The sequence below is a fragment of the Lepidochelys kempii genome, chromosome 10 (genome assembly GCF_965140265.1).
Source record: "Lepidochelys kempii isolate rLepKem1 chromosome 10, rLepKem1.hap2, whole genome shotgun sequence".
Taxonomy (NCBI): domain Eukaryota; kingdom Metazoa; phylum Chordata; order Testudines; family Cheloniidae; genus Lepidochelys; species Lepidochelys kempii.
The window spans coordinates 15887658-15904050 of NC_133265.1; the positions used below are offsets into that span (position 1 = coordinate 15887658).

Genomic DNA, 16393 nt, shown 5'->3' on the forward strand with positions numbered 1-16393 from the left:
TGCTTATGACTTAGATATAAAATATTTTCTTCATGTGTTGAAGATTGCTTTGGTGTAGCTGAAGTTATTTTCCCACACAACTAATGATAAGGTTATCCCTCGCCTACATTTACATTGGCCATCTTGTTAGGATCCTTGCAGGTGGCATTCCACTAGGTAATGAAGTAGCTTTTGACTTTAGTATTATGGCAGGCAGGTTGCTGTATTTTTCTGATGTGGTCTGTGTAGGGTTTTCAAACCACAGAAACAATCACCCTGAAGTTCAAATGTTCTATTAAATGGATTCATGAATGAATCCAATGGATGAAATGGATTAATATATCATTCATCTAGGAAGTCTTTATCTGAAAAAGCCTTTTTCTTACTTCCTTCACATGCACACTCGTTTAGTTAGCATTAGAAATGGGAATGATCTATAGAGTGGATTCAGACATGAAAACCTTAAAAGTGCAGGTGTGATCAGATCTGAGGCCATTAGCATGATAGAGCCCAGATGTGAAATTCAGATCTGGATCCAAGTTTCCCTAAAGTTTTGGATCTAGGGTTGGCACTCATCTTTAGCAAATCACAGATGAGGGGCTAAATACAAATATTGCTTGTATTATGCAAATAATCCCATTGTCTCGTATGAATAAGGTGTAATCCCATTGACTCACATAAATAAGGAGAGTAAGGTCTAACTCTAGGTAGAAAGGTTTGTAATTAGTATATATATGGTTAGTTTGGTTGAAGTCAATGGGAGGTCTGAGTGCTCAGCACCTCTTAAAATCAATCACATAAATTGTAAGTATGTGGCTTCAGACAGTAACAACTTACTGTATGGTGATAAATTGATATCTAACAATTGTTATAGTTAATTAAAGTCTGCACAAAATAAGCCAGATCTTATTTGATTTTCATGCATTGCTTCCTGCCAGCAAAGCAGCTATTTACATGCTTCTCTTTCACTACCTTCTTGAGGGAAAATACTTTAATACAAATGTTCCCATGTACGATACAGTTACAGTCTGTCTGCTAGAATCCCTGGCAATTACTGAAAGTTGTGACTCTACAATCACCTTCACAGAAAGTAAAAACTTCTCCGTACAATGTTATACAATAGAAAACAGAACAACTGAGTGCTCTCAAACCTAGAATATCTGTTCAACAGACAGGTGGTCCACTGGCATAATAATAAATTTATGTGATTTATGTAAGAAAGGCCAGACCAAAGGTCCACCTAGCCCAATATTTTGTCTTCTGCCAGTGGCCAATGCCAGGTACCCGAGAGGGAATGAACATTCACAGCTTCTGGCAAACAGAGGCTACGAACACCATCCCTGCCCAATAGCCATTGATTGACCTAGCCTCCATGAATGTATATAGTTCTTTTTTGAACCCGATTATAGTCTTGGCCTTCACAACATCCTCTGGCAAAGAGTTCCACAAGTTGACCATGTGTTGTGTGAAGAAATACTTCCTTTTGTTTGTTTTAAACCTGCTGTCTATTAAACAAAGAAGCACTTCACCACAAATGGGATGGAATTGAACCCACAGCCTCTGGCTTAGAAGGCCAATGCATTATCCATTAGGCCACTGGGACCACTTTTGTCTTGTAGGATCCCAAAATATTATACAAGCTGAATGAATACTTTGTTTTCACTATTCAAATAGTATTGGTTATATATGATTGGTGAAGTAAGTCACTTGGTATGATTTCTATTCCCTGATTTGATGAGTGCACAGACATTTTCAATCCAGTGTTAAAAGCTGTATGTGTAACACCTGCCTGCTGGGTGGGTGCTCTGTCCCCCTCTAGTGACACCTACACCACTTAGAGATTAATGAGTCTGCTACAGCCTTAGCTAAGAGCATGTAGCTTTTAGCTCATGTAGTTGAGATTCATACATTTTGTTCCAGAGGTCCCAGGTTTGATCCTGCCCACTGACAACCGGGATCTGTCACGTTTCGTGTGTGCAACTATAAAATGCAGCTTTAGAAAAAATCTGAAATTCACTTTTCATGAACATGCATGGAAATGAAACACAAAAGAAATACAAGGGAGGCCTAGGCAAATAAATTGAAAATTATAGTGTATAGTCACAAGAAAATGTTTGCAGTATTTGCCTAACTACAACATACAAGAATCACTGCACCAGTGAAATGCAGCCACCTCTAGGGCGAAGGGGGACAACAGGAATATATTATGCAACTGGCACAGCACACTACACAGATGGGGAGGAAATGGGGAGGGGGGCAGAGAGGAGGATTTTGATGGCCCCACAGATCCTGATTTCCAAAGGAGAGCAACTTAATGTCCTCTAGTCTAAAACGTGGCCTTTTAACCTGGGGGGAGAAGATAATTTTGGCACTAGCAGGGTTAAAATCATAATCAAGACTGGAGGCCTAAAATGGAAAGAGAACAGTATTTATACCATTGCTTCTTCATGCATTAAACAAGAAATCCTATAGCAGGCAACCAGATGTAAGAGGATTGAAATGGTGCAGGTCCCTTGGTCTAAACTGTCCCTCAGAAGGAATCTGTCTGTCTGAAGGGGATCATCCTTTCCTTACTTCCTGCTGTTTCCTAATGCTACACAGATTTCCCTCCCCCTGCTAAATTGGGTGGCTGATGGAAGGCTATTAACAGGCTTTGATGAAAAAAAATAAAAATCAGCCAGACAGACAGATGTGTTTTGCAGTCTCTAAAGTAGCACTTGCTGCTAAAATGTCTGTTGGAGGCTGGCTGTAAATAGTGTTACATGATCTCTGTGCATTTCATCCTGCCAGCCACTGCACATGTTTTGGATCTCTGCTGCCTCCAACTTCAGTGAAAACCAGGCTCCAAAATTTGCCAGAGTCTGACCACAGTTCAACTGTCTGGGGCTGTAAATCATTTGATTCAGGATCTGTCCTTAAAATTACAGCAAACAAAAGGAATCATCTGGCTACAACCCATTGGAAAACAAAAACACATTTCTGTCCTCAAGTGGTTCACACACTTAAGCGCAGACTAATGGTTATGGGACCCAGTCACTAAAACAAATAATAGAATCAATGCTATTTTTAAATAGAAGAATGGGGGTGAGGGGTTAACATATGTGGAATTAGCTCTGAGCAAGATGAGATGCTATTGCTTCAAAAATTGAAAGCATCCGCTGACATAGACACCCGTGGTTCAAATTCTCATTTATACTCATGCCATCCCAGAGTTTTAGCAGATTTTGCCTTTCTCCTTAACTTAGTTTCATTAGCCAATATTATGCCATCCATTTTTATGCAGGACTCCCCCCTGATTTCATATCAGTTGCTGGCACAATGTGGGCCATTTTCTGATTTGAAAAAAAAATGGAGGGTAATTTTTCTAGCAGAAATTAACAGTTTCTGAAATAAATCAGCTAAACCTAGGCACTGCCATATTTGTACATTACATCTCATAAAAGAAAATTCAGACAATTCAATTGTTTCTCAGTTATTTAAATTTTTGAAAAGTGTACCATAGCACAGAGCAACTCTGGAAAACAGCAATGGGGAAAAAAATTAAGAGGATTAGATACCTAAAAGAGATCTGAAAACAGCTTAAAAATTGTAAAGACATCCCTTTCAGAGTGTCCTCTGCAGTGATGCTTCAGAAAATTTCCCCTCTTTTTTATTATAAATGCAAAGATCCCTCAAGCTGAAGCTCAGGGGCTTTCATCTCAGAGACAGCTAAATAGATCAGGCCATTCCTATCAGTCAGACATAACACAGCTAAACATGGGTGCTGCTTCTTAACTTTAAAGAATTCTCAGGTTCTGATTAGGAACAAACCAAATTCCTCAACCATTACAAAAATAGATGCTTTTTGCTGTTCAGATGGACTGGCATAATATTATTTTACCTATGGCAGCATTACAGTCACTGTTTTTAAAGTGACAACAGTCCCAAAATCCTTGTGAGAATGACTATTATTCTCCTTAAACTGTATGCTACCCAAAATTTCAGTATGGCAATATTCCTTACATGAGTAAACTTTAACTTCCTTTTTTTCCTTTACCCCAAGCCTTGTCTACAATAATATAACAAGTTATCACATTAAAATGTTTATCTAATGCATCTATCTAATGCATCTCATCAAGATTTGGTCCAGCTTCAGTTCATCTGAGTACTGGGATCAAATGTATTAGATTGTTCGTTTGTGGCCTAGATCATATGAAGAAGTTGATATTTTCTGCTTAAATCAGAAGAAATTTAATACAACGCAGTCCTTTCTACATATCTTGCCACTTATCTTATTTCATTTGCAAATATCATATGTATTCTCTTGAGATAAAAATAGTGTAAGATGATTAGTTAGGCAAGTTCATTCGACACCATTCCCCCTTCATGACGCTGAAATCTAAAATCTGTATATGGTATACAACTTAAAGTATATATAAGCAAGCTCAGCTCTGCTGGAGACACACAGCAAGTGCTTTCCTTCCAACTAGATTGCCTCCTTGTCCAGTCAAGAAGACCACAAAGGTAAGACCATTAGAACCTCTGCTTTTGGAAAAAGAATAAGAAAACGCTTCATAAACTGAAAGAACCTAGGCAATTAAAAGCAAAACAAAATCTTATAATCCTTGCAGTCTGACATACCTTTACAATCTAGAGTAGAATGAAATCAGTGATCAGACTAGTGGGAGGGAAATGGCAGTATGGTGCTCCTCTCAGAAATGATGGCATGCTCCAACTTCCCCTCCCCCCCGCCTTTAACTTTTCCCCTTCATTTTTTCTACCATCAGCAGTGAGAAGTGGGTGATTGGCATAACTCCCTATTAATGAGTGCTGAGAGCAATGGTAGCAAGTATTCACAAGAAGTCACTGAGATAAATTCACTGCTAGCATATGCGGAAGAAACACCAGTGGAGAAACTTAATTGGAGATGCACCCGTTGAGACCAGTGGGGAATTTGCCCGATTGTTTCTTTGCACCCTCTGAAGTACCTGCAAGCAAGGACAAGCCAGAGCTACATGATTAACTGTTTATTTCCTCTCTCAGAAATCAGTTTGGATTGACATAGCCAACTGATTGCCTGAGCAAGTTTCCAACTTATGTAGATCTGATTAAGAGGGCACATAGGTCATAACTGGTTAGCCACCCCATCTTCCCCCACATCCATGTGCCCAGAAAGGAAAACAAAAGGGGAAACATCTTTAATTTTTCCATAAGTATTTTATATGGGAAAGATAGTTTTTTGGGGAAAGCACTGGGATGGGACTTGGGAGATCTGGATTCTGTTCCTGGCTCTGCCACAGACATCTCTGTGACCCTCAGAAAGTCACTCCTTTGTGCATCAGTTGCCCATCCATAAGCAATATGTACCTACCTCACAGAAATGTTGTGAATCTTAACTCATTAATAATTGTGATATAATTTGAAATCTTCAATGGAGAATACTTAAGCAATGCAACTGTATTAATATTAAATTACATTCCCACAAACAGAATAGACTGGGATTTAGGGCCTCAGCAACTTTTTGGTAATCAACACACAGCTTTGTCAGACAGAGCCTCCGGAGTCATCTTTGGTTCAGTGCGGAGAAGTGGATCTTTGTTAAAAGCTGATGTTTTAGAATAAACTGGCTTCCCTCCTTCAGACTTCAAAGGTTTACTCTCAGCACATCAATTTACCAAAATGAAGGCATTTGGGTAAAAATCCAATTCATTCTACTTCTGTGCCTAGATAAAGCAGCCCAACTTGTTTAAGAAGAACAGTTGTCTAGACAGCTATGATGGGAGTTAGTCTTCTATAGGAACATAAATGCAAGAAGCCAAATTCATCTCTGGTGTAATTCAATTTACGTCAGTAGAGCTAGGCACAGGTTGAATTTGTTCCTGTGCATTTAGATTCCTTTAAAATTAAATTAGAATAAATCTTCATTTTATAATTTGTTTTCAGTTTTTAAAAATATCAACCCATTTACTGATAATCATGATCTGATTTTAAAATATTCTAGGCAAAATAGCTCCAAGAACTTTACCAAGGATAAAAATGGCCCTCTGTTTTATGTACTCTGTAGATACATTTTGACTGTATATATAATACCTTTTAAATGAGTAATAATCCACTTCCAGGGAAATCCTCGCAGAAGTCACACACTTTTGGGGTGCTAGACAGCTTTGACTTGCTCTCTTCCCATGCTCCTCAGACATCATATCTCACTCCGGCCCTACACCCTGTCATGTGGAATTCCTCACTCATTCCTCAGCTTCAAGTGGAAGCACCTGCTGCAGACATCTGTTACTGTATGCTCCATTTACAATTAGATGAATAATGCATCCTTTATCAGACATTGTCACACCAGCAACTTCAAACAGAGCCTTTGCGTGAAAGAGATGGAGAAGCTATTTTAATGACTAAATAGCTCACATTTATTTTGCAGTTCAGCAATGGCTATGACTGACATCCTTTCTGCTAAAGATATTCAAGCTGCTCTTACCAGCTGCCAGGGTAAGGAATGGTCCCTCTGCAATGAGGAGACATACATTATTTTTACATCTTAATATGACATGGCTATCATTTTCTCTGTAGATCCCTTCCCTGTAAGATCTCTTTGTAGCTGCATTATAAGGTAGCCGCCTGAAGTCAAAAAGACCTACAACAGGTTATTTTATGGGTACCATTCCCTTAAATGTGCAACAGCAAACTGGAGTTAAAGGGCCAAATCCTCAGCTGGTATAAATTTGGTGTAGCTCCACTGATTTCTATTGCACTATGCCAATTTTAAACCATTTGAGGATTTGTCCTTAAGTATTCATTCATTGAGGTCCTGCCTTGCAGGATTAGGCCCACATTTATGTATATTCCATGAGACAGTTGAAGACCCTGGACGAAATTTATTTTCTCTTGAAGCCTTTGCCTGTGTAAGGACTGAGTAAAGCTGGAGTAAAGGCTTCAGGGTTTGGCCTGAAGGCTTTATGTCAGAGACACATACTCTATATGTTTACTGTAATTGCCTGTGCGGTAGATTGAAATAAGTTTCAGGGGCTTTGCAGAATGTCCATTCTAACAGGAAACACGAATCTCGCCACAGGATATCCAACCATAGGCCTACAGTCGTTAGAAGGGGAAGCTCCTTTTAGATCATGTCTAGTCAGGGGTGAAAGTAACTTAAAGGATTTACTGGTACGCCAGAGTCCTGATTGGGGGCGTGGCCTCAACAGGAAGAGGTGTGGCCTCAACCGGAAGAGGCAATTTAAAGGCCCCGGGGCTCTGGCTGGGAGCCATGGGGCCTTTAAATCACCCAACTGCAGAGGCAGCTGGGAGACCTGAAGCTCAGGGGTGAATTAAAGGGCCCAGGGATCCAGCCGCCGCAGAGCTCTGGGCATTTTAAATCCCTGCTAGAGCCCGGCTGCCAGAGCCCCGGGGCTCCGGCAGCCGGGCTCAGGTGGAGATTTAAAGGGCCCGGTGCTCCAGCCACTGCGGGGAGCCCTCACCCGAGCCCCACTGCCAGAGCTCTGGCGGTGCTTTAAAGGGCCTGGGGCTCCCCGCAGTGGCAGGAGCACTGGGCCCTTTAAATCCCCTCCTGAGCCTGGCTCCGGCAGCCGGGCTCCGGCGGTGCTTTAAAGGGCCCAGGGGTCCTGCCACTGCGGGGAGCTCCAGGCCCTTTAAAGCGCTGCCCAAGTCCCACTGCCGGAGCAGCTGGTCCAGTCCGGCACGGCATACTGGCTCTTGCCGGTACACCGTACCAGACCAGACCGGCTTACTTTCACCTCTGTGTCTAGTGTGCTGCACTGGGGAACAAAAGCAACAGGAGCTGAATTGGAGCACTGAGCCTGGCACACAGATATTATGGGGATGGGTGCTTTAGAAATACATACAACAGTAATAGCCTCAAGAGAAAAGGTTTTAAACAACAGGTTTTTGTTTCTTCCAGATGCTGACTCTTTCAACTACAAGTCTTTCTTCTCCAAAGTTGGTCTAAAAGGCAAGTCTACTGACCAGGTAAAGACAATTTTTGCAATCCTTGACCAGGACAAGAGCGGCTTCATTGAGGAAGAAGAGCTTAAGTAAGTATAGCATAGCTACTGTTACTTGTTAGAAAAGGTAGGCTTCTGGATGTTCTCTGCATCCTGTTCTCTGCTGCTTTTAAATAAACTCGAGCATCTCGGCTGTCTCTGAACATGGTCTTAACATTGGCTTGTGAAATAAATTTAGGAATTTCCACATATGTTGATTAGACCTTATTCATTTGTGGGGTTTAGGCTGTTAAATTAGGTGAGAAAGAACTACCAAAGCCATCTCAGAGAACAGTGTGTCACAGAACTCTGTGTACGGCACCCAGAAAGATGGGGCCACATGCTGACTGTGGGCTCTAAGCACTTCCCTAATACACATAACACTTAGTAATGTCTCTGTTTTATTTCAGGCTGTTCCTGCAGAATTTCTCCTCAAGTGCCAGAGCTCTAACTGTTACTGAGACCAAGACTTTCATGGCTGCAGGTGACACTGATGGTGATGGCAAAATTGGAGTGGATGGTAAGTTTTTCAATGTGATCTTCAGTAAGTTTTGGTTTCTTCAAATATGTATTTTCAGGCTGAAAGTAAATTTACAGCACTAATAATTAGTGGAGTAATAGGGCCCAATTTCCACCTGAAACAGGTTTTACAAACGCGTAGCTTCATTGGCTTCAATCAATTTACTCCTATTGTCACTATCCATGGCAGCAGAATTAGGCCCTAGATGGAGCCTGATCCTGCACCCCCTGAAGTAAATGATAGCTTTGCCATTGCTTTCAGTGGAGGCAAGATCAGGCTCATCGACTCTAGGGGCCTGATTTTTCAGAGGTGCTAGGGACCAGCAGCTCCTATGGACTTTAATTACAGTTGTGGGTGCTCTGCACATCAGACCACAGGTGAACACTCGACCTATACTCAGTAATACAGTAAAAAGATTGATTGTCATTTTTTTTAAGGATGCTACAAATGCTGTAATGCATTTAAACACCCAGCACTCATTCAGAGTTTGTCTGACGATATTTGTGCTAGACAATAATCTGATCAGTGCAAGTTTCACTGGGCAGCACTTCTATGAGAAACTAGACCAAATTACTCTTAAAAACCCAAGAGGAAAGATATGGGCTGGCTGGGCAATTTCTTTTTGAACTCGCAAAGAAGCAAATAGGGCATCATGGATCATGTACTGGAGATAAAGTTGCTGAAAATTGGGCCAGACTAAGACAGGTGGCAACAACCCGAACAGACACACGTGCTAATCTTAGCCGGAGTTCGGGAGGAGAAGCAGGAATGTGCTTCAGCAGCAGCTCTTGTAGCTTCTACTTATAAACCCCAAATAGGACATCATCTTACACAGATCTCAGGCAGCGCCTTAACGATAACATTTCGGACTCTAAAACTATGTCACTGCTAACATTCCCTTGGAATGTTAGCCTCATTTGGAAGCTACAAAAGCAAGAAAATTCATACTGAAAGTGACAATCCTGTCCTAATCCACCCTCTTTCATTTTGGCTATTGCTCACACTCCAGCTGGAAACCCTGGTGCAGTGGATTAAATAAAATTCAGTTTTAACTCAGGATTTCCTAAGAAATATGAATTTATAGACATTCCTCATCTCAGCATACAATCTGTTTTAAGGAGTGAAGATTTTCTACACCCTCTGTGTTTCAATTTAGCAGTAGCTTCAAGTAGTTTATTTCGACAACATGGTGGGCCCTTGTTTAGGATTTTTGGACAGTTTTCTTTCCAAAGGCTTTAATAACCACTTTCATCTTGTTTTATTCCCTGCTTTTCTCATTTTCTTTCTCTAACAGAATTCCAGGCTCTGGTGAAGGCATAAAGAGCATTAGACCAAAAGCAACAATGGACAGTCTCTTCCAATTCCCTCCTCCAACAAGCACCTCACATTCAGCACATATTTGTACATTTTTATATTGTCTCATGGCATTAGTAAAATGCCTGTATGTTAACTCCACATATGGGACTGTGAAGAGATCTTGCAATGTACATGTATTTTGGTCATGTGGCATTGTTTTCAGTGTAAAAGCAGGCACTTTGTGATTTTTCGACCACTCACAATGTTGAAGTTGTGGCTGGAAGAAGGAAAACAATTATTAAAAAATTCTGCAAAAAAACTTCTTGTCTTTTATTTTCTCTTCTCATATCTTCCTTTCCCAGTTCCCCAGCCCCATTTTCCAGTCCACCCACCACAGACACACTTTTGATGATCTTAAACAATATGACATCTTTTAGCGCTTAATTGCTCTGATTTGGTTGAGTTTTGTTTCTGCTTAATTCTATGATCCTTGAGGAAAAGGGATGCTAACAAGGTATCTAAAAATAATCTATTTTCAGTCCCAGCTGTGAGACTTTTAGAGAAAAAATGTAAGAGGAGTTGACACATGGCTCGTAGCAGGGAATAAATTCCTGGTTAATTTAAAAAGCAAGTGGTAGGCTATAGCCTATATTGTCAAAAAGTGCTAATGGCCTAAAATGTAACTCTCTCAAGTGGAATTATTTTCCTTTATCTTTTTATTAACATCTACTGTGCAGCAGCCGCATTCTAGCAGGATTGGGGAGCAGGAAAGCTAGGTATTAATCCCAGCTCTGCCAGTATCAAAGGCCATGATCCTGCAACGAGCTACATGTGGGTGGGCCACAGGATCAAGGCTTTGCTGTGTAACCATGAGCATGTCACTTAATCTCTCTGTGCCTGTCACCCAGCTGTAAAACAGCTATGTTAACCATTTCCTGCCTTGTAAAAATGCTGTGCTTGCTACAGATGAAAAAGTGCTCAGCATCATTCCTCAAGTCTGTTATCCAATGCCAAATGGTAAAAATATCACCAGTGATACACAAATATAGAGTGGTTATTACCCAATTCCTTCATTTATCATAATGAACACTGACTGATGTACATTAATATTAGTATCTTTAATTGTATATCCTTAATATTAGCAGTTTAGCTTATGTCTGAAAATGACTGAAGCTACTCATTCCTTTGATAAATGTCTTACAGCACATGTACTGGGATGTTGCTAAGTCTCAATTATTTACTTAGTCCATTGATAAAGTGTTATAGTTAAATACAGGAAGAGGAGCATTTTTATATTTTCAGAGGGGTGGGTTAAAAATTTCCCCACCAACATTTAGTTACTTATTTTCCCATGACTTGGTTCTAGACCAAAAGTACACTGCGGTTTTAATATTCCTTGCTGAAATCGGATGATAACTATCACCTATTTTTGGCAGCTGTTTTGAAAAACTGCAGAAACAGAGCATGTTGGAACTTTTATGTAATTTTTGGTGCAGGCATCTCCATAAATTGCAAGCAAATCATGTAATGCATAGCATAGCTCACTTACACCCAGGCATGTAACTGAGCTTTTTGGCAGATGTTAAGACTGACTGCAGAAGAGGAATCCTTGCAATCTGTCTTGCTGATGCATTGGCAGTCGAGCATAACACAAAGTTATCCTGAATATAAATCCTAATTCTATCCCCAGTTGCTTTGATGTTAAATCTTGGTTTAAATTATTGCTAGTGTTAATTGCTAGTGTTAATTGTTAATGTTAGATGGCAATATTGCAAATATTGAAGAGACTACATAGACTCCTTCTACCTTTATTCATTCACCTATCTATGGAAGACAAAGATAAAGTGCATATCCATATCTGTAGTAGTCCATAGACACAAAACTGGCATTACTGTTAATCAGTACAAGTTAATGTCCGTTTTTCATAAGCATAATAGACATATATCACCAGCATACACAGATCAAGGGCCTGCTAATGCATTCCTTGCCTGCCAGATCTCCCAGTGGGTACGCAAGAAATGCAGGTTTAAGCCTTGAGCTAACCTCAATTTCAGGGGTCCCGAGCAACAACAGCTCTCACTGAATTCAGTGGCAATAGGGTGTGCAGCACCTCTGTGAATCAGGCCACTCGTTTATATGCTTCTACTCCATGTCAAAATTCCTGCCAATGTAATTGTTTTCAAGAGAAAATCTGCTGCAGTTATACTGTCATTTCTGACAATGTGGCAGATTTTAAACATTTAAAAAATGTTAAGTGGCCATGCCACCACTTTATCAGTGAGAAATCAAAACAAAACACCAAGAAGCCATAGACACTGTGCATGCAGGATCTACGCAAAATTAGTGCTTTATTCTCTACTGACTGGCACTGGGATCGGTATTCTCAGAGTTATGTTAATAATGCAGGTCATGATGTCTGTTACCTATCTACCTATTGATAGAAAAGAATCATTTCACTGAAATACATGGATAGACAATTACTGATTGGCAGATGCATTGACAACTGACAATGCTGCACTCAGATTTCATATTCCCAAGTACCTATCAATTTGGGCACTAGAGAGACCTGGGTAAGTACCAGCAGCAACCAAATGAATAGAAATTAGAGGCAAATATAACTGAGCCTTAGGTTTCATGCCTTGCAGTACACTCAATGTATGTACTAATAGCTTATTGCTACATTAAAAAGCTTTTTAACTGCAAGATCTGAAGGGAGGGATCATATCTTCTTCCATATCACAACGGAAATGAATAAAAGATAAAGTAAAATAGTCTTAAACGGCCTCTTTCAGTGAGTTTCAGTTCAGCCCGTGACAGACTCTAATTTCCTTAATGGGCGCAGGAGGCAGCGCTCTCCAAATTGCGGTGACCCAAGATCTCTGGGGAAATCACATTGATGGCAGGGCATCTAAGCAGAGGACCTTCCCCTCTGAACTGCTTCCTGAGCCCTTTTCAATGCTGGAAGTATGACTTCCACAGAAGTCCTTACAATGAGATTTTCTCAAATTGTAACAGGTTGCAGAGGCTGTGCCTGACAACCAGTGAAGATTAAACTCCTGCTCACAACTCACAGAGGTGCATGAGGTAGGGAAACTAAGTAGGGCTAAGCCCTCAGAGGGAATCCAGAAAACTATGAGCAGAGGGAGAGGAAATCCAGAGGAGACAGAGCTCCCCACAGTTGTTAGACAGTTGGGCTGTAGCACAAGAAGAACTCTTTCTATGTGATTCTATCCTTATGCAGTTCCAGGGTAGTTCAGTGTTGGGGTAGAATTGTACATTAAGGTAGAGTAACCAGAGCAGATCTGTGTTCTTGCTTTTCTTCTCCATTGAGGTGGTTGATAGTAGCTATTCCATCGAAAGCACAAGTTAGGGCTGCCCTAACCTGTTCTGGGGCACTGCACCAGCCCCACAACTCCTGCAGAGGTGAAGTGGAAGCCACCTCCTCTCTGTCTCAGCACCAATTACTGCACCAGTGTAGAGATTAATCTGGTCCAGGGACTTAAAAGAACTGTGCCTGAGAAAAGACCTGTTTTATCTGCTAGACCAGCTGTCCCACTCACCAGCATCCAAAAAAATGTTTATCTTCTTAAATAACATACCCAATATTTCCCTTATAAAATTTATTCCTTCTGAAATATAAAACAGTACCCCAGTCCTGCAAGCCTTCCTCAGTCAGGGCTCATTGGACTGTAGACTGCTGCCGAAAGGACAATTGGGGAGAAAAGAAGAAGGACCTGGTGTCTCCAACTCAATGGGAATTTTGCCTGAGTAAATACTGAGGGTTCAGGTCCTATGTTTATTCATTTGTGAGGAACAGAGAAGTAAACGTTATTGAAAAGAATATGCATTAAATACATAGCACCATCCTCTACTTAGATACATTTTTAGCAGTGCCTTTTCTCAGTGTATTTTTAATTGTTTATCTGTCACAAAACCGGAAAGGATCAATCCACACACTCCATAACACACTGATAGCCTGTTCTCAGCCTTTGGAATCAGGCCATACCACTGCCTAAGACACCTTTCTGTGGGCCCCAGGATAAAGGATGTAAAACCATGGTCTTTATATTTTACCAAATAAGAAGCAAAAGTGGGCTGCAAGATACAGATGACAGATCTGGATTTCAGACACCGCAAAGTACAGGATCTAGCTGTCTTAAGGCACATCTATACTTCAATCTGGAGATGTGAATTCCAGTTTGAGGAGACATACTTACACTAGCTCTGACTGAGCTAGCACTCTAAAAATAAAGCGGAGCTCCAGCGGTGAGAGGGCTAGCTACCCTGAGTACGTCCCTAGCGTCTTGGACAGCATCATATTCGAGGCAGCTAGCCCCTCCCACTGCTCATGCAACTGGGGCTACATTCCATTTTTACTGCACTGAATCAATCAGAGCTATCACAGGTATGTCTCCTTGAGCTGGAAATTACACCTCCGGTTCGAGTATAGACATACCCCTACGTACTTATATGGCCCCTGTTACCATACTATCTGAGCACTTTAATCTGTAATCCCTCACAACACCTCTGGGAAGTAGGGAAGTGCTATTATCCCTAGTTTGCAGATGGGGAACTGCAGCGCAGAGAGATTACGTGACTTGCCCAAGCTCATACAGGAAGTCTGTGATGGAGAAGGGATTTGAACCCCGGTCTCCAGCTAATGTCCACTGAACTATCCTTCCTCTCAATCCACAATTTGGGGGCCAGGCTTTTCAAAGAAGTGTAAGGGAGTTAGGGGTCCAAGCCCCCTTGAAATTCAGTAGGAGTTGGATGTCCAACTCCCTCAGGCTCCTCGGAAAATCTCAGCCAGGGGGCGTTTGAAAAGTCAGATCCAGGTTTGGATCTCCAATACCCATAACATTTGGTGGCGTTTTGCATGGGACTCATCTCTAATAAGAAGAGAGGGGAAATAATGCTAAAGTGTTGAGCTGAGGAGAAGAAGAGAAGAGAAATAGAAAGAGTATCTGAGAAAATTCAATCCACATTCACACCCAGAGTGGTAGTTTCTTCTTTGCATCAGCAGCCTGCCCATGTAAAAAAGTTTTGATGTAGCAGCACCACAGAAGCCTGGATCTCGACATACAAACAGAGGGGACAGAAGGATCAGAGGGTTGGATTTATTTCCTGAAATAAGCTACTGAAATAGATACATCTTGTTTGAATATTAATTCTTTGAATGGAGACAGACCTTACAGAACTGTTTTCATGCTTGTTTACATATGTTAAACATTTTAATAAGCAGAACCTATAGAATTGGGACTAATTTAATGTTTCAAATTTTATAAAACCCTCTGTATTTCTAATTCCAAATTATTTTACTTGCAAGCACACAGAGATTGCATAACAACAATTTAGGGTGACTGGTAGCCTATTTGTACATCACTTCCACTGAGTACACTGACTGAGATAGTCAATGGGAAATGGCTGCTCCACAGCTCAGGATTTTCTTCTCCCGGTGTACCACACCATGGGTAGCAGGAAAAGGAGGAGCTGCTGTAGGTACAGAGGGACTGTATCAAGGCCCAGTGGAGATAATCCACATACCATGACAGTTACATTACCACTTGGGAGCCTAGTAGATGCCCTTAGACAGTTACTCCTATTAGCAGTCTGAAGGTATTGCTGTTCACATGGCCTTTCAGGCTGGTTGTGACAACCCTGGCAGCATCCAGGGGGAACCCAGACCAGATTCAGGAAGTAGGAATGTCTGCCTTCTGAAGGGAGAACACTGTTTAATCAGATAGAAGCCCTCTGAAGACCTCCCAGGAGGCACTAGAACTGCTGGTTAACTAACTAATGGGCTTCTAAAACAAATCAACCTCCTGCTTCCAGTGATCTCCCTTGGACGGACCTGTACACCTCCTAGAGCATCTTCAGTATCTTGAAGAAAGGAGTCTGGCTGGTCATTTTGTAAACTTAAGGGGACTTTTTTCTTTTCAATCTAAATCCTCTAGTCCACTTTGTATTCTCAATGCTGAATTGTTACAATTTGAAAATTATGCATCCCCTATGTACTTAGGGCTTAATTTGTAATGAAAGAGGTGGCGGGGCTCAAGCAATTTTTTTTACTTTCATAACTGACATGGCAAACCCAGAGGTGCTGAGGCTATGAACTGCCAAGCCTAGAGGTGCCAGGGCCCAGCCCTGGCAAACCCTGGCACAAATTAAACCCTGTATGTACTGCCCAAATCATACAAATTGGTTTTATTTTGTTTACTCTCATCTTATTTTTTCTAGACACTTTTGGCATATTTTAGAAATGCAGTTCCCAAGTTCTTCCATCTCTTATTTAGGCTAAATGTTCTCCAGAGAGTTTGTGGGACAGCTGGACTTGACTGCCTCTGGTGCCACCTACAGGGCAACTGGAGTTAGTCTCTAACCTTGTCTCATCAAAACATGACTTTACAAGCTTTATTGGTAAATGCTTCTTTTTTAAAAAAGAAACAAAGCCAGTGGGAGTCAACAAAACTTTGCAGACTTACATCACATTTGACTTTTTGTTTCAATAACAATCCCTAAATAACAACAAAGGTTCAAGTGTTGACAGTTCTCAACCTTTTTCTTCCTGAGGTCCCTTCAATACGCTATAAAAATTTCATGGCCCATCCGTGCCACA

The 16393-nt window shown here is 41.1% G+C and overlaps 1 protein-coding gene across 2 annotated transcripts in view; it reads left to right on the plus strand.

The window, feature by feature from the left end:
- The window catches only part of LOC140917864 (parvalbumin beta), a 41878-nt gene extending 31853 nt beyond the window's left edge, over window positions 1-10025 (plus strand). Inside the window, exons 1-5 of one of the 2 annotated variants that reach the window (XM_073361392.1) lie at window positions 4430-4482; window positions 6386-6453; window positions 7880-8012; window positions 8372-8481; window positions 9776-10025. In XM_073361392.1, the coding sequence (XP_073217493.1) occupies window positions 6393-6453; window positions 7880-8012; window positions 8372-8481; window positions 9776-9801 (330 nt within the window). In that variant the 5' untranslated portion in view covers window positions 4430-4482; window positions 6386-6392 and the 3' untranslated portion in view covers window positions 9802-10025. Of the gene's footprint in view, window positions 1-4429; window positions 4483-6385; window positions 6454-7879; window positions 8013-8371; window positions 8482-9775 lie in introns of those variants that run through there. The other variant, XM_073361393.1, reaches the window with a different exon arrangement.
- Window positions 10026-16393: the final 6368 nt, after the last annotated feature.